The sequence below is a fragment of the Salmo salar genome, chromosome 12, assembly GCF_965601325.2.
Source record: "Salmo salar chromosome 12, fSalSal1, whole genome shotgun sequence".
NCBI classification, from domain to species: domain Eukaryota; kingdom Metazoa; phylum Chordata; class Actinopteri; order Salmoniformes; family Salmonidae; genus Salmo; species Salmo salar.
The window spans coordinates 51,307,695-51,333,069 of NC_138302.1; the positions used below are offsets into that span (position 1 = coordinate 51,307,695).

Here is a 25,375-nt window from a genome sequence, read left to right on the forward strand (position 1 = left end):
CATGGCCAGTCCCAACCACCATAAAGGGAATTCAGCGTTTTTTGGGGGTTTGCCAACTTCTACAGCCGCTTCATTAAAAACTGCAGCTCACCTCAAGGGTGGCCCCCTTAAGTTGGTGTGGAGTCCTGCAGCCGATGAGACCTTCTGCCTATTGAAGGGGCGTTTCACCTCCGCCCCGTTGCTGAAACACCCAGAAACACCTCAACGTCGCTGGTCTACTAACTACCGGTCCTGGCAATCGTTACGCACACCTGGACCTCATCACCTAGATTCTCTCCCTTTATTTATCACCCAGGCATCAGGCAGTATTGGTTTTGTTCACGTTCCGTACACTTCTCCTGTTTTTGTTTATCTTCGTGATTCTTATTAAACTCACCTTTTGCACCTGCTTTCTGACTCCCAGCATATACGTTACAACGAAAGTATCACAGCCCTTTTAGATCTAGAGCTGTTATTGACCTTAAAGGCTCAGTGGCTCTTGAAACACTATCTAGCATCCCCCCCCTACTCTATCTGGTCCTTTTTACTAAAACCTTTCACAAGTGGGATCCTGTGTTTCATTATAGTGGACTACTTCATTTTATCACTTGTCACAACTGAAATGTGAGGAAATCAAATCGGTACTTTTGGTATGGGAATGTCTTTTATTTTCTCCAATACAGAATATAAAAGGTATACAGCTGCTGCACTGAATGCAGCAGGACATTGAAACAACTCTTCATCTTGGAATAAAGAACACATTACTTTTTTTGAAACAAGGATCCTTCGTTGGTTCTTTACAGGCATGCTACTTTTCCACAATTCAACCCAAACAACCCAGCCCAACCGTTTCCTTCTGCTCTTCATCCTCCTCCTTGGAAGGGCAACGTGTAAGACTTTGCTCTGCAAAACACAATTCCAAGGCTGACTTCCTCCACAACATTGCCCCTTGCTTTTTTTTTTTTTTTTTTTTTACATGTCCGATCCTTCAGCAACATTCATATTGAGTATTCCAACTTTAATGATTTTGATACATCAATGCAGACATAGTTAGAATAGACCTGACCAGCTGACAAGGGGATACGACTAGCAACAGGTAAAACAAAAGGTGGAATAATAAGCATTTTAAGCAGTGAGGGTAAACTATAACCTGCTTTGATTGTCAAAAACATTACATGAATAGAACAGAATGGAGTCCTTTTAAAATGTGGTTCTCCAACACAGCTCCTGGATAGAAGGTGCGGTTTCTTACAAAGGCAGTGCTGGTGCTGATGTGAGGGAAGGAGAGGTAAACTTGGCCGGTACACACACACAGGTGTTCAGTGCATCTTATAAGTCTAACACGGCTTCCTATCACGCTGTCACCTTTCCTTCATCTGCACTGATTTATGAATTACAGAAAGGACATATGGAGACGAAGCCACTATAGACTTGTCAAGATGCATTAAGCTGAGATACACTCCTCCTTAATGGATAATCACCATTGACAATAAAACTCACTGAAGAGGAGTACATCCCAGCTAGAAAGCACTATATGTGTGTGTGGCGCGAGGCAGTCGCCCGTCTCTACATGTCGTCCTTGTCCTTGGCGCCGTGTTTGAGGATGCGAGTGAACTCGGCGTAGTTGAAGTTGCCCTTCTTGTCGATGGGTGCCTCGCGAAACAGCTCGTCAACCTCCTCGTCGGTGAAGCGGTCACCCATGGTGGTCAGCAGCTCCCGCAGGTGGTCCTCGTGGATCACTCCTGCAAACAGGGGAGAGTTATTGGGCCTGTGTCACTCGATGCTTAGCGGACTCCTAGTATTGTCATGCCAGCAATGGAGTAAGACAGCACAAACAGATCTGGGACTCGTGGACTCTCTTTCCAAGATACAGGCTACAGCCCATTATATCTCTGGTCCTGTGGTCCAGATCTGTATGTGCTAAGAAGGGTTGATCAGCTCTAGCTACAGATCTAGACCAGGCTACAATGATGACTTTGCACAACCTACATCTGGACAACTAATTGGGTTTGTAATTTTCTAGGGATGTGCATCTCGCCTTTCATGAACGGTTCAATACGCATCTAGATACATGAGCTCGGATACGATACGTTTTATTTTGAAACGATTCGGAGAAGGAATTGATGCGATTCGGTTCAATACGATTCGATGCACTACATTTTTTTGCATGAACACATTCATTTTCCATTTTAAATGAATATCGCTGCTGATGGGATAACTTCTCACAACTGATTAGCCCTCAGTTTAAGAAGTGTGTGTGTGTGTGTGTGTGTGCACTAGCAGAATGGAAGGAAGTGGGGGTTTATTTGATCGCCTACGAGCGTCGAGCTCGTCAGACTCATTAAAGGAAAGAAAGGATTCTGCCAGTCCGTGATTAGTAATCGCAGTCCTGATGTCCAGAAGTTATTTTTGGTCATTAGAGACAGTAGCGGCAACACTATGTACAAAATAAGTTTTAAAAAATTGTTACAAACAACTGAAATAAATGAACAAAAAAACTATCGGTAAAACGTCAGTCTTCTCCGGCGCCATTTAAAAAAAAATTGCATGGCATTTAGCCATTAATATGAGTTTGGGATTTTTACCCCGTCTCAAAAGCGAATAGTAGATCTTTTGGAATTTTACTTAGAGCTTCTCCTACTCAGATCAGTGAATGGAAGTATGTATGGAAGGCCATTCTGACAATACATTTTTTTCAATGTCGATACTATCTACAAATTTTAAGATACTACACTGAAAATATATAACATGCAACAATTTCAAAGATTTTACCGAGTTACAGTTCTTATGAGGAAATCAATCAGCCCTACTCTAGTGTTTCCCAAACTCGTTCCTGGGGACCCCAAGGGGTCACGTTTAGCTTTTTTTGCCCTAGCACTACACAGCTGATTCAAATAATCAAAGCTTAATGGTGAGTTGATTATTTGAATCAGCTGTGTAGTGCCACACTCTTAGAAAAAAGGTTTCCAAAAAGGGTTCTTCGTCTCTTCATTTAGGAGAAGCCTTTTTGGTTCATGGAACCCAAAAGGGTTCTACCTGGAATCAAATGGGTTCTTAAGGGTTCTCCTATGGGGACAGCCGAATAACTATTTTAGGTTCTAGATAGAAAACAAGGTGCTAAGTGTGTAGGGCAAAAAACTAAATTGTGCACCCCTTGGGGTCCCCAGGACCGAGTTTGGGAAACACTGCCCTAATCTATGGATTTCACATGACTGGGAATACAGATATGCATCTATTGGTCACAGATACCTTTAAAAAAAAAGAGTGGTGTGGATCAGAAAAAGACTATCTGGTCTATGGGATGTTGTCCCACTCCTCTTCTGTGCAATGTTGCTGGATATTGGCGGGAACTGTCATACACATCGATTCAGAGCATCTCAAACATGCTCAATGGGTGAAATGTCTGAGTATGCAGGCCATGGAAGAACTGGGACATTTTTGTGTACAGATCCTTGCGACATGGAGCAGTGCATTATCATGCTGAAACATGAGGCGATGGCGGCGGATGAATGGCACAACAATGGGCCTCAGGATCTCGACAGGGTAACTGTGCATTTACATTGGCATCGATAAAAATGCAATTTTGTTCGTTGTCTGTAGCTTATGCCTGCCCATACCCATAACCTCACCATGGGGACTGTGTTAAAAACATTGGAAAAAGCAAACTGCTCGCCCACATGACGGCATATATGCTGTCTGCCATCTGCCCCGGTACAGTTGAAACCGGGATTCATCCGTGAAGAGCACACTTCTCCAGCGTGCCAGTGGCCATCAAAGGTGAGCATTTGCCCACTGAAGTCGGCTATAATGCTGAACTGCAGTCAGGTCAAGACCCTGGTGAGGACGATGAGGACGCAGATGAGCTTTCATGAGACAGTTTCTGACAGTTTGTGCAGAAATTATTCTGTTGTGCAAACCCACAGTTTCATCAGCTGTCCGGGTGACTGGTCTCAGACGATCCAGCAGGTGAAGAAGCCGGATGTGGAGATCCTTGGCTGGCGTGGTTACACGTGGTCTGCTGTTGTACTGCCAAATTCTCTAAAACAACGTTGGAGGCGGCTTATGATATAGAAATGACCATTCAATTATCTGAATAACAGCTCTGGTGGACATTCCTAAAGTCAGCAGGCCAATTGCACACCCCTTCAAAACTTGAGACATCTGTGGCATTGTGTTGTGACAAAACTGCACATTTTAGAGTGGCCTTTTATTGTCCCCAGCACAAGGTGCACCTGTATAATGATCATGCTGTTTAATCAGCTTCTTGATATGCCACACCTGTCAGGTGGATGGATAGTCTTGGCAAAGGAGAAATGCACACTAATGGGGATGTAAACAACATTTGAAATAAATATTTGTGTGCGTATGGAACATTTCAGGGATCTTTTATTTCATGCTCATGAAACATTGGACCAACACCTTACATGTTGCGTTTATAATTTGGTTCAGTTTAAGTCAATTTCAAGATACGTTTCAAGATTTCAAGATGAGATGTGTTTCCCTGTGGCCCAGAGAATTCCTAATCTGGTAGGCTAACCCAGTGGTTCTCAAACCTCTCCTCGGGGACCCTCAGACAGTTCAGGTTTGAGAACCACTGGGCTAACCTAACCAGCTAAAACTTTGCACCCTAGTTGGATGGTGTTATTAGCAGTTGATGTTACTCTTCAATAACACAGACCCCAACGCAAATCAGAGGGAGGAAAATAGGTTTATTCAAAGAGAACAAATTATGCGGGGAGGTAGATGTTCATGCTCTCCTGTCCTCAGTGATTCTCTCCTGTGATTCTCCACACAGAACAAAGGGACAGGATGTAGTTTTATAACCCAGCCTTAGCCTGTGGTATACCAATTAGAATTCCTTGCAATAAACTGGGCCAATGGTCAAATAACAAGTATCCTATTTCAGATTCAATGTATAAACAATTTGGGCCAATGAGAACTTGTTATGAGTCCCAGACTGAAATTCCTCCCATGTCTCTGGCCCATTGATAATACAGAAAAAACTATTTCCATTTATCGTTAGTACTCTATTGACCTCTCGTCCTCTGCGTTGTGTATTTATCTTCAGAATATTCTTACAGTACGACATAGTGATAAATCTGATATGATGGGACCATATTTTTTTCTAATCAGGTCATACGGTTTTAAAAAAATTGGACAATTGAACTAACAGAGCTGAGTTTGCTTTAGGCAGGGTTGTGTTGTGTAGGCCTTTGCATCTATAATTAAAAAGTTACTCACAGTATGTCATCACAATTGTCTAGGTAGCCTAGCCACCAGAAGTGTGAATATAAACCACATTCACATTCTCTTAACATATATAAATTGTCCTATTTTAGGCTATAAATACATAGCTTAGGCTATAAAAATGCTTGTTTTCCTTGGCCAGAGGGGATCAGAGCTCATAGGCTTCTCTAGGCTAACTGCAGCTGTTATCAGTAGGCTACAGTTCATCAGACTGAAGCACAGATTAATTATGCACGACTTGGCAAATCAATCTAAACAACAGTACTTTGTCCCTATTTTCAACACTTACGTCAATATTTTTTTATCAAACAATCAAAAGTGTTGGGGAATATGCCAGCTCGCCACAGGTTTGCTGATCCCACGTTTGCTGGATAGATGGATATCGCCACATAATGCTACAAATGAAAAAACATCCTACCTATATGTGTATGTTCTACTATCTAGAAATGCCGAGATACGCAAGTCAATATTGTCTAGATAGTATCTCGACATTTTGAAATAGTTTCAACATTAAAAAAATATGAATGTGACAATGTACAGCTCTCCAAAATGACCCTGTTCATGTAAAAATGACCAAATACCTTGACTGTTTAAAGCAAAACTACCAAAACTATTTCTTATGGTGAACCTAAAAATCTAAATAAAATCGGAATGATTCGAAAACTCCTATCAACTGTTGCGTCCCCCCTAACACTACACAGCTGACTCAAATAACCAATTCATCATCAAGCTCTGATTATTTGAGTCAGCTGTGTAGTGCTAGGGCAAAAACCAAGACATTCACCCAGGGGGGTCTCAGGACCGACTTCGGGAAACCCTGGGCTACTGAACTGATGGAGAGGAAGCTATTTTAGAAATGAAACAATATTAGTTAAAAACATATGTGAACAAATCATTTTGGGCTCCTGCAGACCGATACGCTAGTATCTTAAACTCCCACACTTTGAGCTAAAAGATGATGGCCAGAGTTTAAATTTCCCATGATGTTGCACAGAGATGTTACCTCCCTGCAGCATGGCAGTGTTTATTGATCAGAAACACCTGCTGCAAAGTTCTTCCTATTCACGAGTCGTCTGAGAGCCAAACAGCTTTTCTCTGTAGCCTACACTTGGGTTTCCATTAGATAAAACAGCCACAATTGGCTATATCGTACATATTCATGAAAACAAAAGCGAGCGTTTGTCTTAATTTAAGGTTAGGGTTAGGGTAAATTTAGCATTGTGGGCAAGATTAGGGTAAAGGTGAGTGTTGGGTTTCAAATCTGATTTTAATAAGAGAAAATGTAGAAATAGACAGGGTTTATGACTTTGTGGCTTAACTAGTGACCACCCTACACTTGGTCGGCCTACTATGAAGAAAATTCAAATAGGGGGTGCAAACTAATGTTTTTGTGCCTCCCCTTCTTTACCAACAGATTATCATAATCCATTGGATAATTTGTCAAATTTCACTTATTTTTGACCTAGTTTGCATTAAAAAAAAATACATATGACCATTCGCCCCAAGATGTATGGTTTTGTCTGCTAAAGTTTAAGGCAAACTCGCCCATTGCTTCAATACACGCTCCAAACCGTTTAATAGGGGGCGTTAGGGGAAAATGGCAGAAGCGGATGTTCTGTTTGAATCGGATGACGTAGAGATGACAGTGAGAAGAATTGGATTACAGTGGCGAACACAAAAGGAAATAAGAGAAGTAAAGTGGTTTTAAAAAATAGTAAATCCAAACCTAGTTCTGAATATAATTTTTGGGGGGTTGGAATAATGGTTTTTCGATGTTGATAACCATGGCAAGGTGACTGGGAATATGGTTGAATCCAAAAAGTGTAGTTATTCCATCTGTAAGGCAATCAAACAGGCAAAACTTCAGTACAGAGACAAAGTGGAGTCACAATTCAACGGCTCAGACGCGAGACATATGTGGCAGGGTCTACAGACAATCACGGATTACAAAGGGAACGCCAACCATGTAACAGACACCGACGTCTTGCTCCCGGACAAGCTAAGCACCTTCGCCCGTTTTGTGAATAACACAGTGCCACCGACGCGGCCCGCTCCCAAGACATTTAAGCATGTTAACCCTCGCAAGGTTGCCGGCCCAGACAGAATCCCTAGCAGCGTCCTCAGAGCATGCAGACCAGCTGGCTGGAATATTTACGGACATATTCAATCTTTCCCTATCCCAGTCTGCTGTCCCCACTTGCTTCAAGATGTCCACCATTGTGCCTGTAACCAAGAAAGCAAAGGTAACTGAACTAAATTACTATCACCCCGTAGCACTCACTTCTGTCATCTTGAAGTGTTTTGAGAGATGAGTCAAGGATCATATCACCTCTACCTTACCTGACACCCTAGACCCACTTCAATTTGCATACCGCCCCAATAGATCCACAGATGATGCAATCACCATCGTACTGCACCCTGCCCTATCCCATCTGAACAAGAGGAATACCTTATGTATGAATGCTGGTCATTGACTATAGCTCAGCCTTCAACACCATAGTACCCTCCAAGCTCGTTATTAAGCTCGGGGCCCTGGGTCTGAACCCCGCCCTGTGCAACTGGGTCCTGGACTTCCTGACGGGTCGCTCCCAGGTGGTGAAGGTAGGAAACAACACCTCCACTTTGCTGATCGTCAACACAGGTGCCCCACAAGGGTGCATGCTTAGCCCCCTCCTGTCCTCCCTGTTCACCCATGACTGCATGGCCACGCACGCCTCCAACCCTATCATCATGTTTGCAAACGACACAACAGTAGTAGGCCTGATTACCAACAATGACGAGACAGCCTACAGGGAGGAGGTGAGGGCCCTGGCGGAGTGGTGCCAGGAAAATAACCTCTCCCTCAACAAACTGAAGGAGCTGATCGTGGACTTCAGGAAATAAGAGGGAGCACACCCCTATCCACATCGACGGGACCGCAGTGGAGAAGGTGAAAAGCTTCAAGTTCCTCGGCATACACATCAGTGACAATCTGAAATGGTCCACCCACACAGACAGTGTGGTGAAGAAGGCGCAACAGTGCCTCTTCAACCTCAGGAGGCTGAAGAAATTTGGCTTGGCCCCTCACAAACCCCGCTACCATCCAGAAGGCGAGGTCAGTTCAGGTGCATCAAAGCTGGGACTGAGAGACTGAAAAACAGCTTCTATCTCAAGGCCATCAGCCTGTTCAATAGCCATCACTAGTCGGCTACCACCCGGTTACTCAACCCTGCACCTTAGAGGCTGCTGCCCTGTATACATAGACATGGAATCACTGGTCACTTTAATAATGTTTACATACTGCTCTACTCATTTCATTCTATTCTACTGTATTTTACTCATTGCCACACCATCGCTCGTCCTAATATTTATATATTTCTTAATTTTATTATTTTACTGTGTGTATTGTTGTGAATTGTTAGATACTACTGCACTGTTGGAGCTAGGAACACAAGCATTTCGCTACACCCGCAATAACATCTGCTAAATATGTGTATGTGACCAATAAAACTTGATTTGAAGATGACGGATTGGAATCTGTTGTCTTCAGGGCGGCTATCAATGTTGTCATCTCTGGGGTGGTGCTAGATGCAAATGCAAAGGATATACGTGAAGAATTGGATCAAGTGGTTGGTGCACAATGACTGACCCACATGGTAGATGGAAGCCCACTCCATCCATTCTATTGTCTCCCTTCTCACGTGTACATTTAGCCATTTAGCAGACGCTCTTATCCAGAGCGACTTACAATTGGGTGTATTTGGGTTATATGAGATTCCCTGTGAGAGCCTTCGTGCCCAAATCCATGCAGCGTGATGAATGTAACTGATTTGGTCATGTGTCAAGTGTATGTGGTAGAGGTCGACCGTTTATGATTTTTCAACGCCTATACCGATTTATTCGAGGACCAAAAAAAGCCGATGCCGATTTTAAATAAATACAATTAAAAAAATACTATTTTTATAAATGTATTTATTTGTAATTTTATTTATTTATTTCACCTTTATTTAACCAGGTAGACAAGTTGAGAACATTTTCTCATTTACAATTGCGACCTGGCCAAGATAAAGCAAAGCAGTTTGACACATACAACAGAGTTACACATGGAGTAAAACAAACCTACAGTCAATAATATAGTCGAAAAATAAGTCTATATACAAAGTGAGCAAATGAGGTGAGATAAGGGAGGTAAAGGCAAAAAAGGCCATGGTGGCGAAGTAAATACAATATAGCAAGTAAAACACTGGAATGGTAGATTTGCAGTGGAAGAAAGTGCAAAGTAGAAATAGAAATAATGGGGTGCAAAGGAGCAAAATAAATAAATAGAGTAGGGGAAGTGGTAGTTGTTTGGGCTAAATTATAGATGGGCTATGCACAGGTGCAGTAATGACAATTACAACAATACTGAATGAACGCTTATTTTAACTTAATGTACTGTTCAAAAAAATAAAGGGAACACTTAAACAACACATCCTAGATCTGAATGGAATCTTATTAAATACTTTTTTCTTTACATAGTTGAATGTGCTGACAACAAAATCACGAGTCACACTCAAAATTAAAGTGGAAAACCACACTACAGGCTGATCCAACTTTGATGTAATGTCCTTAAAACAAGTCAAAATGAGGCTCAGTAGTGTGTGTAGCCTCCACGTGCCTGTATGACCTCCCTACAACGCCTGGGCATGCTCCTGATGAGGTGGCGGATGGTCTCCTGAGGGATCTCCTCCCAGACCTGGACTAAAGCATCCGCCAACTCCTGGACAGTCTGTGGTGCAACGTGGCGTTGGTGGATGGAGCGAGACATGATGTCCCAGATGTGCTCAATTGGATTCAGGTCTGGGGAACGGGCGGGCACACTCCAGCCACATGAGGTCTAGCATTGTCTTGCATTAGGAGGAACCCAGGGCCAACCGCACCAGTATATGGTCTCACAAGGGGTCTGAGGATCTCATCTCGGTACTTAATGGCAGTCAGGCTACCTCTGGCGAGCACATGGAGGCTGTGCGGCCCCCCAAAGTAATGCCACCCCACACCATGACTGACCCACCGCCAAACCGGTCATGCTGGAGGATGTTGCAGGCAGCAGAACGTTCTCCACGGCGTCTCCAGACTCTGTCACGTCTGTCACATGCTCAATGTGAACCTGCTTTCATCTGTGAAGAGCACAGGGCGCCAGTGGCGAATTTGCCAATCTTGGTGTTCTCTGGCAAATGCCAAACGTCCTGCACGGTGTTGGGCTGTAAAGCACAACCCCCCACCTGTGGACGTCGGGCCCTCATACCACCCTCATGGAGTCTGTCTCTGACCGATTGAGCAGACACATGCACATTTGTGGCCTGCCGGAGGTCATTTTGCAGGGCTCTGGCAGTGCACCTTCTGCTCCTCCTTGCACAAAGGCGGAGGTAGCGGTCCTACTGCTGGGTTGTTGCCCTCCTACGGCCTCCTCCACGTCTCCTGATGTACTGGCCTGTCTCCTGGTAGTGCCTCCATGCTCTGGACACTATGCTGACAGACACAGCAAACCTTCTTGCCATAGCTCGCATTGATGTGCCATCCTGGATGAGCTGCACTACCTGAGCCACTTGTGTGGGTTGCAGACTCCGTGTCATGCTACCGCTAGAGGGAAAGCACCGCCAGCATTCAAAAGTGACCAAAACATCAGCCAGGAAGCATAGGAACTGAGAAGTGGTCTGTGGTCCCCACCTGCAGAACCACTCCTTTATTGGGGGTGTCTTGCTAATTGCCTATAATTTCCACCTGTTGTCTATTCCATTTGCACAACAGCATGTGAAATTTATTGTCAATCAATGTTGCTTCCTAAGTGGATAGTTTGATTTCACAGAAGTGTGATTGACTTGGAGTTACATTGTGTTGTTTAAGTGTTCCCTTTATTTTTTTGAGCAGTGTATAATACATCAATAAAATCTATTTAGTCTCAAATAAATAATGAACATGTTCCATTTGGTTTAAATAATGCAAAAACAGTGTTAAAGAAGAAAGTAAAAGTACAATATGTGCCATGTAAAAAAGCTAACGTTTAAGTTCCTTGCTCAGAACATGAGAACATATGAAAGCTGGTGGTTCCTTTTAACATGAGTCTTCAATATTCCCAGGTAAGAAGTTTTAGGTTGTAGTTATTATAGGAATTATAGGACTTTCTCTCTATACCATTTGTATTTCATATACCTTTGACTATTGGATGTTCTTATAGGCACTTTAGTATTGGCAGTGTAACAGTATAGCTTCCGTCCCTCTCCTCGCCCCTACCTGGGCTCGAACCAGGAACACATCGACAACAGCCACCCTCAAAGCATCGTTACCCATCACTCCACAAAAGCCGCGGCCCTTGCAGAGCAAGGGGAACAACTACTTCAAGGTCTCAGAGCGAGTGACGTCACCGATTGAAACGCTATTAGCGCACACCCCGCTAACTAGCTAGCCATTTCACATCGGTTACACCAGCCTAATCTCAGGAGTTGATACGCTTGAAGTCCTAAACAGCTCAATGCTTGAAGCACAGCGAAGTGCTGCTGGCAAACGCACAAAAGTGCTGTTTGAATGAATGCTTACGAGCCTGCTGCTCCCTACCACAGCTCAGTCAGACTGCTCTATCAAATATCAAATCATAGACTTAATTATAACATAACACACAGAAATATGAGCCTTAGGTCATTAATATGGGCAAATCCGGAAACTATCATTTCGAAAACAAAACGTTTACTCTTTCAGTGAAATACGGAACCCTTCCATATTTTATCTAACGGGTGGCATCCATAAGTCTAAATATTCCTGTTACATTGCACAACCTTCAATGTTATGTCATAATTATGTAGAAATCCGGCAAATTAGTTCGCAACGAGCCAGGCGGCCCAAACTGTTGCATATACCCTGACTCTGCGTGCAATGAGCGCAAGAGAAGTGACACAATTTCCCTAGGTTAATATTGCCTGCTAACCTGGATTTCTTTTAACTAAATATGCAGGTTTAAAAAAAATACTGAGCCACAGGCCTTCCCTGTGGCTCAGTTGGTAGAGCATGGTGTTTGCGATGCCAGGGTTGTGGGTTCGATTCCCACGGGGGCCAGTACAAAACCAATGCATGAAATGTATGCATTCACTACTGTAAGTCGCTCTGGATAAGAGCGTCTGCTAATTGACTGAAATGTAATGTAAATGTATTGATTTTAAGAAAGGCATTGATGTTTATGGTTAGGTACATTCGTGGAACGATTGTGCTTTTTTCGCAAATGCGCTTTTGTTAAATCATCCCCCATTTGGCGAAGTTGGCTGTCTTTGTTAGGAAGAAAGTCTTCACACAGTTTGCAACGAGCCAGGCGGCCCAAACTGCTGCATATACCCTGACTCTGTTGCACAGAACGCAAGAGAAGTGACACAATTTCCCTAGTTAAAATAAATTCATGTTAGCAGGCAATATTAACTAAATATGCAGGATTAAAAATATATACTTGTGTATTGATTTTAAGAAAGGCGTTGATGTTTATGGTTAGGTACACATTGGTGCAACGACAGTGCTTTTTTCGCGAATGCGCTTGTTAAATCACCCGTTTGGCAAAGTAGGCTATGATTCAATGATAAATTAACAGGCATGTGTATGTAATTCACATAGAAATGTCAGTTATTGATCTGTCATCCTACTTGAAAGCAAGTCTAAGAAGCCGTAGATCTGTTCTATGTGCACTATTTCTATGCTTCCGGTTCTAAAGTTTTGTTTTTGCTTCTTACGTTTTGGTTTTGTACACCAGCTTCAAACAGCTGAAACAATATTTTTGGTTATGGAAAATATATTTCACAGCAGTTTAGGTACAATGATTCTCTACACTAGACTAGTTTATTTGTTACATAAACTGAAATTAGATTTTTAGCAACCAGGAAAAAGTGGAGCATTTTAATGCATAGTTCAACTTTAAACATATGAACCGGGGACTGATGCATATCTGTGTATCATTAAATTCCTATAATTTTCCCATCTGTTTCTCCTTTTTAGTGTTCGTTGTTGTTATGGTGGAGGCTAGGGGTTGACATTGGAGAGTGTTAGTGTGCTTGCATGTGTGTGTTTGTGTGTCTCACCAGAGCCCTCCTCATCGAAGCAGGCGAAGGCGTTGCGGATGACGTCCTCGGGGTCGGTGCCGTTGAGGCGCTCTCCAAACATAGTGAGGAACATGGTGAAGTTGATGGGCCCCGGCGCCTCAGCCATCATCCCCTCCAGGTACTCATCAGATGGGTTCTTACCTGAGGAACACAACAAAACGCACACACCATGGTCAACATTTAAGAGATTCTACGGTCTTTTGTATACTTTTTAGCCAGTAGTTCTGAAAGTAGCCTCACTAGCCAAAAGTGGTTCCCGACAATTGCATACTATTTCACACTGTGCAGATATGCGCACCACGTCGTTGCTCTCTCTCTCGCTCTGCTGTGGGTGCATGATGTTCCTCTTGCTAGTGGTCACTCATATGGCGAGGGGCTGAACTCAAATTTCTAGGGGGCTGGCCAACCGTACATGGGGGAAAATGGCACAGCACAGTTTCCAGAAAAACAGTTGCTTTCAAACTAGGGATTTCGTGGCTAAATGAGGTAAGACAGTAATTATGCTCATAGAATATTCATGTATGAACTACACATTGACACATCCAGCCCAAAGCGGGAGGTTTAAAAAATACTTAGTTGTCTCCGAGCATGTCTTTAAGTAGTCAAATCTGAATTTTGTTCAACAGTAGCCATTGATTAACTAGGTCAGGCTTTGTTTTTTGGTAGATTATGGTTAAATGTTATTACTGATCTGCCTGCTTATTGTTATCTCTATTTTACAGTATACTAGTATTTAGCTGGGAAATGAATTTGTTCCAATATAGATTAAATGAAACTCATGTTCTATGACTGAGTGGAATTTCTTTGAATTTCACTGAATTCAATTCTACTTCCTGTCACCCAAACTCTACATTGTGTGGGGTGTGGCCAATTCAATTTGATATTCAACTCATGAGTTGAATGTTTAGGTCTTGTAAATAAACTCTGGGGAAAAAACAATCTCACTGTCAACGGTGTTTATTTTCAGCAAACTTAACCTGTAAATATTTGTATGAACATAACAAGATTCAACAACTGAGACATAAGCTGAACAAGTTCCACAGACATGTGACTAACAGAAATGGAATAATGTGTCCCTGAACAAAGGGGGTCAAAATCAAAAGTAACAGTCAGTATCTGGTGTGGCCACCAGCTGCATTAAGTACTGCAGTGCATCTCCTCATGGACTGCACCAGATTTGCCAGTTCTTGCTGTGAGATGTTACCCCACTCTTCCACCAAGGCACCTGCAAGTTCCCGGACATTTCTGGGGGGGACTGGCCCTAGCCCTCACCCTCCAATCCAACAAGTCCCAGACGTGCTCAATGGGATTGAGATCCGGGCTCTTTGCTGGCCATGGCAGAACACTGACATTCCTGTCTTGCAGGAAATCACGCACAGAACGAGCAGTATGGCTGGTGGCATTGTCCTGCTGGAGGGTCATGTCAGGATGAGCCTGCAGGAAGGGTACCACATGAGGGAGGAGGATGTTTTCCCTGTAACGCACAGCGTTGAGATTGCCTGCTGTGACACACCGCCCCTGACAATGACGAACCCGCCACCTCCAAATCGATCCCGCTCCAGAGTACAGGCCTCGGCGTAATGCTCATTCCTTTGACGATAAACGCAAATCCGACCATCACCACTGGTGAGACAAAACCGCTACTCGTCAGTGAAGAGCACTTTTTTCCAGTCCAGTCTGGTCCAGCGACGGTGGGTTTGTGCCCATTGTTGCCGGTGATGTCTGGTGAGGACCTGCCTTACAACAGGCCTACAAGCTCTGCCCAGCCTCTCTCAGCCTATTGCAGCCAGTCTGAGCACTGATGGAGGGATTGTGCATTCCTGGTGTAACTCGGGCAGTTGTTGTTGCCATCCTGTACCTGTCCCGCAGGGGTGATGTTCGGATGTACCGATCCTGTGCAGGTGTTGTTACACGTGGTCTGCCACTGCAAGGACGATCAGCTGTCCGTCCTGTCTCCCTGTAGCGCTGTCTTAGGCGTCTCACAGTATGGACATTGCAATTTATTGCCCTGGCCACATCTGCATGCCTCCTTGCAGCATGCCTAAGGCACGTTCACGCAGATGAGCAGTGACCCTGGGCATCTTTCTTTTGGTGTTTTTCAGAGTCAGTAGAAAGGCCTCTTCAGTGTCCTAAGTTTTCATAACGGTGACCTTAATTGTCTACCGTCTGTAAGCTGTTAGTGTCTTAACGACCGTTCCACAGGTGCATGTTCATTAATTGTTTATGGTTCATTGAACAAGCATGGGAAACAGTGTTTAAACCCTTTACAATGAAGATCTGTGAAGTTATTTTGATTTTTATGAATTCTTTGAAAGACAGGGTCCTGAAAAAGGGACGTTTCTTTTTTTGCTGAGTTTAGAATATAGTCAACCCTCTAACAACAGTTTCCAATGGGTTCCCTTTTGGCCCGTGTCTTACCCAGTGAGGCCAGCATATCGTGCAGATCCTCCTTGTCGATGAAGCCGTCTCGGTTCTGGTCGATCATGTTGAAGGCCTCCTTGAACTCCTGGATCTGAGACTGGTCAAACATGGCGAACACATTGGACGTGGCCCTCTGGGGGCGCTTCTTGGTGGTCTTCCCCTTTGCACGTTTGCTCGACATGGTGGCAGTTGGATTGGCCTAAGGGTTGCAGAATAGGACATGGATAGTTAGTTAGATGAAAGATAGACTTGCATATTGTCGAAGGAGAATATCCCAAAAAATAGAGAAAAATGCTATTGGTTAAAACTTGGTGCTCAACAAGAGTATATAAAGTGAAAAGGTAGACAGTGATGCTTTACAAGACTAAATCAGTCGGTGTCATTACGATGTGCATTTTAAATGATCATACATGAGTTATAGTGGCGGTCAGTGCCGTTTAAGATGATGGAGGGCGATTATTTTTTTTAGAAGCATGGCCTTATTTCTATTACAGCATATTGGATGACTGTCATTCATATTCCATTCACCCGGCTCAATGCAAAATTAATAGGTTTAGGCTACTTACTACATGACACTCATTCTCCCTATAACCATCATGAGGTTGCTACAACCTAGCCTATGAATGAAAGTTTACAACATAGGTGCACAGGTCTAGAGAAATTTGAGTAATCAAGGTGACAGACTTTGACACATTCAATACCGCCTTGCACAATCTTGCCTGCATCTAGCTGACCTAGGGTGTAATCATTAGTCCAGCAGTTGCAAATGAGAGTTTCTATTGGACAAATTCAGGTATGTTTATCTCCGTTTCGTTTGCTTCCGTTTAAGAAACGTTTTTCAACAGAATCGACGGAATTAATACACCCCTGATCACACGCAAACACAGTTCACTTTCAAAGCAGCCAAATCGTTATATAATTCCTTCTCGCCTCTACGCGCTCTCTTCCTCTCACCTCTTCCCTTTGCTTGTGGACTTCAGTGCACAACATCAGCTGTCTGTGACCATGCGAAAAAACCTTTCCAAGCCAAACCTTCATATCATAAACGCAAACCGTTACACACAGCCTACATCGTTGTCACCATATTAGCTTACGTCAAGTCAACAACAGAGCTACTACAACTAACACGTTAGTAAACCCGCTACAATCATGGAGTACAGTGTACAGTCAGAAAGCAGTTGCGCCGGTGGCAATAAATTAATAAAACCAAAAGCTTACCTTGACTCTGAAAAGTTCCAGTGTTGGATAGCCAGCTAGTTAACATAGCGTCCCTTTCTGTTTGAGCCGGGTGTTTGAGGAGGCTAAACTAGCTAGCTGCATTTGGTAGCTAAGTAAGTGAAAGTGAGAAATATAGCTCGCGCTCTCTCGCGCTTCTCAATTTTTAAGAAATGTATTTGTTCAAAACTGTTCAACTATTGTCTTTCTCTTTGAGTCAACTACTCACCACATTTTATGCACTGCAGTGCTAGCTAGCTGTAGCTTATGCTTTCAGTACTAGATTCATTCTCTGATCCTTTGAATGGGTGGACATGTCAGTTCATGCTGCAAGAGCTCTGATAGGCTTCCGGAGGACGTCCTCCGGAAGCCTATCATAATTACTGTGTAAGTATATGGAAAGGGGTGAGAACCACAAGCCTCCTTGGTTTTGCATTGAAGTCAATGTACCCAGAGGAGGATGGAAACTAGGTGTCCGGCTACACCATGGTGCTACCCTACAGAGTGCTGTTGAGGCTGCTGTAGACCTTCATTGCAAAACAGTGTGTGTTAATAAATTATTTGGTGACGTGAATATATTTAAAATAGTTTTATCTAAAAATGATCATGGTCCTCCCCTTCCTCATCTGTGGAGCCCCCACTGATTAGTTAACATTTTACATCAATTGTATAGGTAAGGATACGGACTTTAAATTATTATTACTCATTCTCAGTTATTCCGTTTTCTAGTGATGCACCGATATGGCATTTTTGGCCAATAACGATATCCAAAGAAACCGAAACCGATACCCGATATTTATAATTTTAGCGGCCTTTTATGCATTCTAGTACAGTTAAATAGTTCACACACATGGACGCAGCGGTCTAAGGCACTGCATCTCAGTGCAAGAGGCGTCACTACAGTCCCTGATTTGAATCGAGGCTGTATCACATCCGGCCGTGATTGAGAGTACCATAGGGCGGCGCACAATTGGCCCAGGGTCGTCCGGGCGGTCATTGTAAATAACAATTTGTTAACTGACTTGCCTAGTTAAATAAAGGTTACACACACACTGACCAAAAAGTTATTTGGTTGGCATTTACGTATGTCCCCATTACCAGTAAAACATAATCAAAATCTATTTCTTTCACTTACTTGCTGTGCTATTTCGTTGTTTCAGTCGTTTCATTCTCAACCAGGATTTCTATGGAACGACGTATGGGTCTTTGTGTCAAAAAAGATACACGTCAAATAGCACTAAAAAAAGCTAGCTAGCTCATGGATGCAAACAATGTTCTTCCCCAAAAACATAACAAAATGCCAATCTGTTTCAGTAGCTATAGTTAGCTAGGTGTCATCTAAAATAACCCTAATTTATAAGACAGTTCTTACTTGATTAATGGTTGTCGGACCCATCTATGTGAAGCTAGCCACAATAAGGTTTAGCCACAATAGTGGACTTTGCGGTTATCCTTCAAAATATAAGTATGGCACAATTCTACTATTTGTATTCATTTGCATCACTGCCAATGACATACTTTTATTTTGAAGGCAAACTGCAAATTCCACAATTGTGCCTAATCCTTAATGTGGCTAACTTCACAATACATAACCCGGTCCGGTCAACCTAGCGAATACTTACTCACAAGGATTCTGAAATCATTGCTAAGAATGAAAATGACTGCAGTTTCTACTGGTCATTGTTTTCAGGCTGGTTGTATTGGTGCTAGCTAGATACCAAGCTAAAGCTAGCTACCCCAGAAGTTGTGGTTGAACAAATTATGCTTTATTACCAATGCAGTATTGTAAACACATCGTTCGTGGCCGGTGTTTGTAGACTTTTTTGTACAGCTTTGACAGTGCTACTGTATCTTTTTTGACATGCAAAGACCCAAACGGTGTTCCATAGTATGCATGTCATGAAGCTAATAGCAGTGATGATATTACTGTGCAACTCTGGTAGGGCAACATCTGAAAAGTAGCGCACTTGGTAGTGTGTACCGGTGCTCGACCAGTCGGCGAAAGCCAACAGCACCAACGAGATAAAGGTTGATTGTCAAGGGCAATCAACGGCAATGAATTCCATGCTCTGACAGCTGATGCTTAAAGTTAGAGAGGGAGATATAAGTCTCCAGCTTCAGTGATTCAGCGAGACAGTCATTTGGGAAACCAAGGCTATTGAGTCTGCCGATAAGACTTGATTGGCAGAGTCGAAAGCCTTGGCCAGGTTGATGAAGACGGCTGCACAGTACGGTATTTTATCGATGGCAGTTATGATATCGTTTAGGACCTTGAGCGTGGCTGAGGTGCACCCGTGACCAGCTTGGAAAACAGATTTCAAAGTGGAGAAGGTATGGTGGGATTCGAAATGGTTGGTGATCTGTTTCTTGGCTTTCGAGTTGTCTCGCTGAAATGTTCTTACTTTTTCAAATGATGGCTCGACTTGTCGACTGCTCAATCCACAAAGCAGACATTGTGGGCTAGGTTAGGAATGCTGTGTTGCACGTGTTGTGCAAAATTTTACGTTGCATCATTATGCCATGGACCTACGTTATATTGGTATGCACGGTAGCTTTGACATCAGTTTTTAACATTGGCGTTAACCTGTTAGGGCTAGGGGGCAGCATTTGCACGTCTGGATAAAAAAATGTACCCGATTTAATCTGGTTACTAATCCTACCCAGTAACTAGAATATGCATATACTTATTATATATGGATAGAAAACACTCTAAAGTTTCTAAAACTGTTTGAATGGTGTCTGTGAGTATAACAGAACTCATTTGGCAGGCAAAACCCTGAGACATTTTCTGACAGGAAGTGGATACCTGATGTGTTGTATTACCTTTAAACCTATCCCATTGAAAAACACAGGGGCTGAGGAATATTTTGGCACTTCCTATTGCTTCCACTAGATGTCACCAGCCTTTACAAAGTGTTTTGAGTCTTCTGGAGGGAGATCTGACCGAACAAGAGCCATGGAACGATGATGGCCCATTAGACACCTGGCGCGCGAGTTCATGTTGGGTACCCTCGTTCCAATACGTTATAAAAGAGTATGCATTCGTCCACCTTGAATATTATTCATGTTCTGGTTAAAAAAGGCCCTAATGATTTATGCTATACAACGTTTGACATGTTTGAACGAACGTAAATATATTTTTTCCCCTCGTTCATGACGAGAAGTCCGGCTGGCTTAGATCATGTGCTAACAAGACGGAGATTTTTGGACATAAATGATGAGCTTTTTTGAACAAAACTACATTCGTTATGGACCTGTGATACCTGGAAGTGACATCTGATGAAGAGAATCAAAGGTAATGGATTATTTACATAGTATTTTCGATTTTAGATCTCCCCAACATGACGTCTAGTCTGTATCGCAACGCGTATTTTTCTGGGCGCAGTGCTCAGATTATTGCAAAGTGTGATTTCCCAGTAAGGTTATTTTTAAATCTGGCAAGTTGATTGCGTTCAAGAGATGTAAATCTATAATTCTTTAAATGACAATATAATATTTTACCAATGTTTTCTAATTTTAATTATTTAATTTGTGACGCTGACTTGACTGCCGGTTATTGGAGGGAAACGATTTCCTCAACATCAATGCCATAGTAAAACGCTGTTTTTGGATATAAATATGAACTTGATAGAACTAAAAATGCATGCATTGTCTAACATAATGTCCTAGGAGTGTCATCTGATGGAGATTGTAAAAGGTTAGTGCATCATTTTAGCTGGTTTTATGGTTTTGGTGACCCTGTCTTTGACTTGACAAAACATTACACACAACTCTTGTAAATGTACTGTCCTAACATACTCTAAATTTATGCTTTTGCCGTAAAACCTTTTTGAAATCGTAAAACGTGGTTAGATTAAGGAGATGTTTATCTTTCAAAGGGTGTAAAATAGTTGTATGTTTGAAAAATTTGAATTTTGACATTTATTTGGATTCAAATTTGCCGCTCTTGAAATGCACCTGCTGTTGATGGAGTGCACCACGGGTGGCACGCTAGCGTCCCACCTAGCCCATAGAGGTTAAACTATACATCAGGCCGATACCGGCGTTGGCATTTTTAGCTAATATCGTCCGATTCCTATATGTTCACTGATATCGTGCATCCCTACCATTTTCAGTTTCTCTGCATTTGTGAGAAAGATCATGCCATCAACCTCCAACTAATACTTTCTCTCTCAATGCAGTGAAGACACCGGTGGTGCTACCCCTAAAGTGTCACCTGCAGTGAACAGTGTCAAGATGACAAAAGACAGCCACCTGCTTTCCTTGAGAACGGGCCAAATTTAGACCTGTCACTCACACGGCTCAGTGTGCATTATTGAGGAAGTGTGTACAGGAGGTGATAGTGCAGCTGGGTGGTGGCACATCAGAATACTGACTGTGAGAGAGCCAATGTCATGCAGGAAGGAACAGGTAATTAGAGAAATATGTTGGATTTGAGTCAGTGACTGATGGAGTATCTATTGTTTCTCTCTCTACTGGCATTCAGTACAGGAGATATACAGTTGATTTGGAAAGTATTCAGACCCCTTCCCTTTTTCCACATTTTGTTATGTTACAGCCGTATTCTAAATTGATGGGGTTTTTTTTAAATCCAATCTACACACAATACCCCATAATGACAAAGCGAAAACAGGTTTTTAGAAATTGTTGCAAAAAAACAGATACCTTATTTACATAATTATTCAGACCCTTTGCTATGAGACTCGAAATTGAGCTCAATTTTCCATTGATCATCCTTTAGATGTTTCTACTTGATTGAAGTCCACCTGTGGTAAATTCAATTGATTGGACATGATTTGGAAAGGCACACACCTGTCTATATAAGGTCGTACAGTCGACATTGTATGTCAGCAAAAACCAAGCCATGTGGTCGAAGGAATTGTCCTTAGAGCTCCAAGACAGGACTGCGTCGAGGCACAGATCTGGGGAAGTTTAGTGAAAAGGTTCTGCAGCATTGAAGGTCCACAGAGGCCGCCATCATTCTTAAATGGAAGAAGTTTGGAACCACCAAGACTCTTCCTAGAGCTGGCCAAACTGAGCAAAAGGGGGAGAAGGGACTTGGGCAGGGAGGTGACCACGAACCTGATGGTCACTGACAGAGCTCCAGAGTTCCTATGTGGAGATGGGAGAACCTTCCAGAAGGACAACCATCTTTGTAGCACTCCACCAATCAGGCCTTTATGGTAGAGTGGCCAGACAGAAGCCACTCCTCAGTAAAAGGCACATGACAGCCCACTTGGAGTTTGCCAAAGGGTACCGAAAGGACTCAGACCATGAGAAACAAGATTCTTTGGCCTGAATGCCAAACCTCATGTTCTGGAGGAAATCTGGCACCATCCCTACGGTGAAGCATGGTGGTGGCAGCATCACGATGTGGGGATGTTTTTCAGTGGCAGGGACTGGGGGACTAGTTAGGATGGAGGGAAAGATGAATGTAGCAGTACAGAGAGATCCTTGCTGAAAACTTGCTCCAGAGCACTCAGAACCTCAGAATGGGGTGAAGATTCACCTTCTAACAGAACAATGACCCTAAGCACAAAGCCAAGACAACGCAGGAGTGGCTTCGGGACAAATCTCTGGATGTTCTTGAGTGGCCCAGCCAGAGCCCGGACTTGAACCCGATGGAACATCTCTGGAGAGACCTGCAGTAATGCTCCCATCCAACCTGACAGTGCTTGAGAGAGGATCTGCAGAGAAGAAATGGGAATAACTCCCCAAATACAGGTGTGCCAAGCTTGTAACATCATACCCAAGAAGAGTCAATGCTGTAATCGCTGCCAAAGGTGCTTCAACAAAGTATTGAGTAAAGAGTCTGAATACTTATTTAAATGTAAAATTTCTGTTTATATTTGTAAAAAATGTTGTGCAAATTTATGAAAACCTGTTTTGGGTTTGTCATTATAGGGTACTGTGTGTAGATTGAGGGATTTAATCTATTTTAGAATAAGGCTGTAATGTAACAAAGTGGAAAAGGTCAAGGGGTCTGAATACTTTCCGAATGCACTGTAAATACTGTCATTTAGCAAGCCTTATTTGAGGATAGATTGGAACGTGTGTGCATGTGATAGCAGGTTTTAGAATGGTAGAACACTAAATAATGATTGTGTTCAGGCAAAAAAACTGCAGAAAATTATAAAACTTAAACTAAAATGAGCGTTATCGTCCAAATTCAGGTATTAAACAAAAATCTACCGTTTCACCCCTACTTGTTGTTAAGTGTTACTTGTAACTTGAGGGTTTTACAGAAACAAGTAATGCAATATGTCTACCAGTCCACCTTTATATGTTGCGGTGAACTCCGCTCTGGACATAGAGGTTAACAACACTGGACAACTGAAACATATGAAGGCGGACAGGTACACATATTGCATTACTTGTTTCTACAGAAACCTCTAGTTACAAGTAACTGTTTCCAGTTCATAAACCACCAGTGGTTAGAATATTTCTCCAAAGTTGGTTTGAGGCAATTCTCAGACTTCCAAGGAAGGCTATGTTAACTAACGCTCGTCGTTTGCCTATCTTCACTGTCCTTTATTGCTCACTCTTCCCCCGCTCTGTCTCTCTCTGGTACAAAGGGACAGTCATTTTCCCAATTGGATCAACCTGCAATAACAGACAGTGCTCTCAATTTGACTCTGTAATATGTAACCACATTTCAACCTAGTCAAGATCTCCAATGCAAAGCATCCTTACCGCTATCAGCCTGCCAACTGTATATGACCCAGTAGAAGTAAACAGGCCTGTGTGTAAAACCTGCACCTTATGCCCTTACTAACAAAGATGAAAATCACACAGCATTGCACTTCAAGCAGTGGCTTGTTCCTTTCAATTAGGTTTGTTTACTTTACTCTGTTTCGGTCTCTCTGCTTGCTATCGGAGGTAACAGAGATCTGAGGGAGTGTTTCACAGTTTGCTAATTCTCCCTGTTGCTACGTGAGGAAGCCCAAAACAAAACATTGTCCAGCTCCTTTTCAGAGGATGAAGGACTTCGAAGATGATTAGGATTTTGGGCCAGGGGGCAAATGTTTCTTCTCAGAAGTTCTCACAGTCCTCTTTTCCAGAGCTTTATAACTCACCACTATGACAAAGGGGGCTGTTCAAAAATGAGATTGTTAGAAGTAGTGACGTTCAGGGTCGAGTTAACTGACTTCCTGTAAACATTCATAGTTGGAATTTTGGAATGTTCCGGTTATTCTTTCACATTCTTGTGACTCCAGAGGGCAAGGGAAAACTAGATCCCTATCCCCTTGTAGTGATGGCAAGCACAACTAATAAAACTAGTTAATTAGTCTAGTCCAAACCCCCTCATCTAATCCCAACTAACTAAATCTCTTCAGTCTGAAGCCACCTTGGAAACCTGTGTTTGCCAACCTTTGTGTGTAACATTCAAGTGGATTTCTACGCCCAAATGACCTCACTGCTTCTGAAACCTATTGAATTCCTCAGCACTCTCGACTGTCTGACTCACCGATGAGGTCTTGAAAACGTTTCAGGGTCAACTCAATCATTGGTTTGTGTGTTGTGCTCTTCTCTGATAACTGTTCATTAGTGTACCTCATCCTTGCCCAATGCACTCTATGTATCCCTCCCCTCTGTGTTGCAGACACATACACTCACTCACTGACTGTTAGTCACCAGACAGTCAATCACTGTGTTGACCTGACCACCTAACCTCTCACCACAGGTCACTACTACTACCGAGGCGTCAGCACTGGGGTCGTTTCACAACGCAACACAGTCCAACAAACCTAACCAACCTCTTGTCTGAAAACAGCTAAACATGACAGGCTTTAGTTGAGAAGTGAGACTGAGTTTGTGGGTCACAGAGTGGTGAAATTCCACTGTCTAATCTGGTGTGATGGGAGTACATTAGTAAATCCTTCCTTCCACAAGTTGTGGGGACTACAGAGCACCAGTGTGATGAGACGCTACTCCAGATGACCCTAAACCTATGACCGGTTACTTTTGGCATACAAGGATTACTCAGAAACCCTATCCCGTCCCCACCTTTTAACCCAGCTCTTACCACTGTTGACAGTTTCCCATACAACTCTGACTAATGTGTTTAAGTGCCACAAATCTAATCCCAACATAAATCCCTCTCAACTAAACAACGTTAAAACAGAAGGCAAAATGGAAGAAAAAATGTATCTTACCTTGGCTTCAAGGGAATAGTATTTGTTTCTGGAGTCCTCTTAGCCCTTTGTCTGGGTCTCACTGTTAAGTTGAAAGGGAAGCAGGCAGCTCTGCTGAAAAGTTTGTTTAAAGCATCAGTCTTCTAACCGGCCACTCCCACTCCTCCCCTGGCCAATCGTCTGTCCCGGCTGTCTCAAACAGCTCAGGCGTTTACCCATACAAGGGAAAAGAATGTGCAGGCCTGCTGCTCCCCACTGCCATAGCGGAGCAGGGGATGTTTGGGAATG

General features: G+C 43.0%; 1 protein-coding gene across 1 annotated transcript; it reads right to left on the reverse strand.

Moving 5' to 3' along the window:
* Nucleotides 1-621: 621 nt before the first annotated feature.
* On the reverse strand, nucleotides 622-25,375 carry myl9b (myosin, light chain 9b, regulatory). Its single transcript, XM_014132091.3, has 4 exons — nucleotides 25,109-25,375; nucleotides 15,735-15,936; nucleotides 13,296-13,457; nucleotides 622-1,721 (listed from the first exon to the last, which is right to left on the reverse strand). The coding sequence occupies exons 2-4, from the start codon at nucleotides 15,916-15,918 to the stop codon at nucleotides 1,546-1,548; spliced, it is 522 nt and encodes a 173-aa protein (XP_013987566.1). The 5' UTR covers nucleotides 15,919-15,936; nucleotides 25,109-25,375; the 3' UTR covers nucleotides 622-1,545.

What these genes read in the sequence shown, in the direction of transcription:
- myl9b (XM_014132091.3), bottom strand. Translation starts at nt 15,918, where the DNA reads ATGTCGAGCAAACGTGCAAAGGGGAAGACCACCAAGAAGCGCCCCCAG. An exon ending in CGATATGCTGGCCTCACTGG is followed by an intron (nt 13,458 to 15,734) that starts GTAAGACACGGG and finishes TGTGTTCCTCAG; the next exon opens with GTAAGAACCCATCTGATGAG. An exon ending in CTTCGATGAGGAGGGCTCTG is followed by an intron (nt 1,722 to 13,295) that starts GTGAGACACACA and finishes CCCTGTTTGCAG; the next exon opens with GAGTGATCCACGAGGACCAC.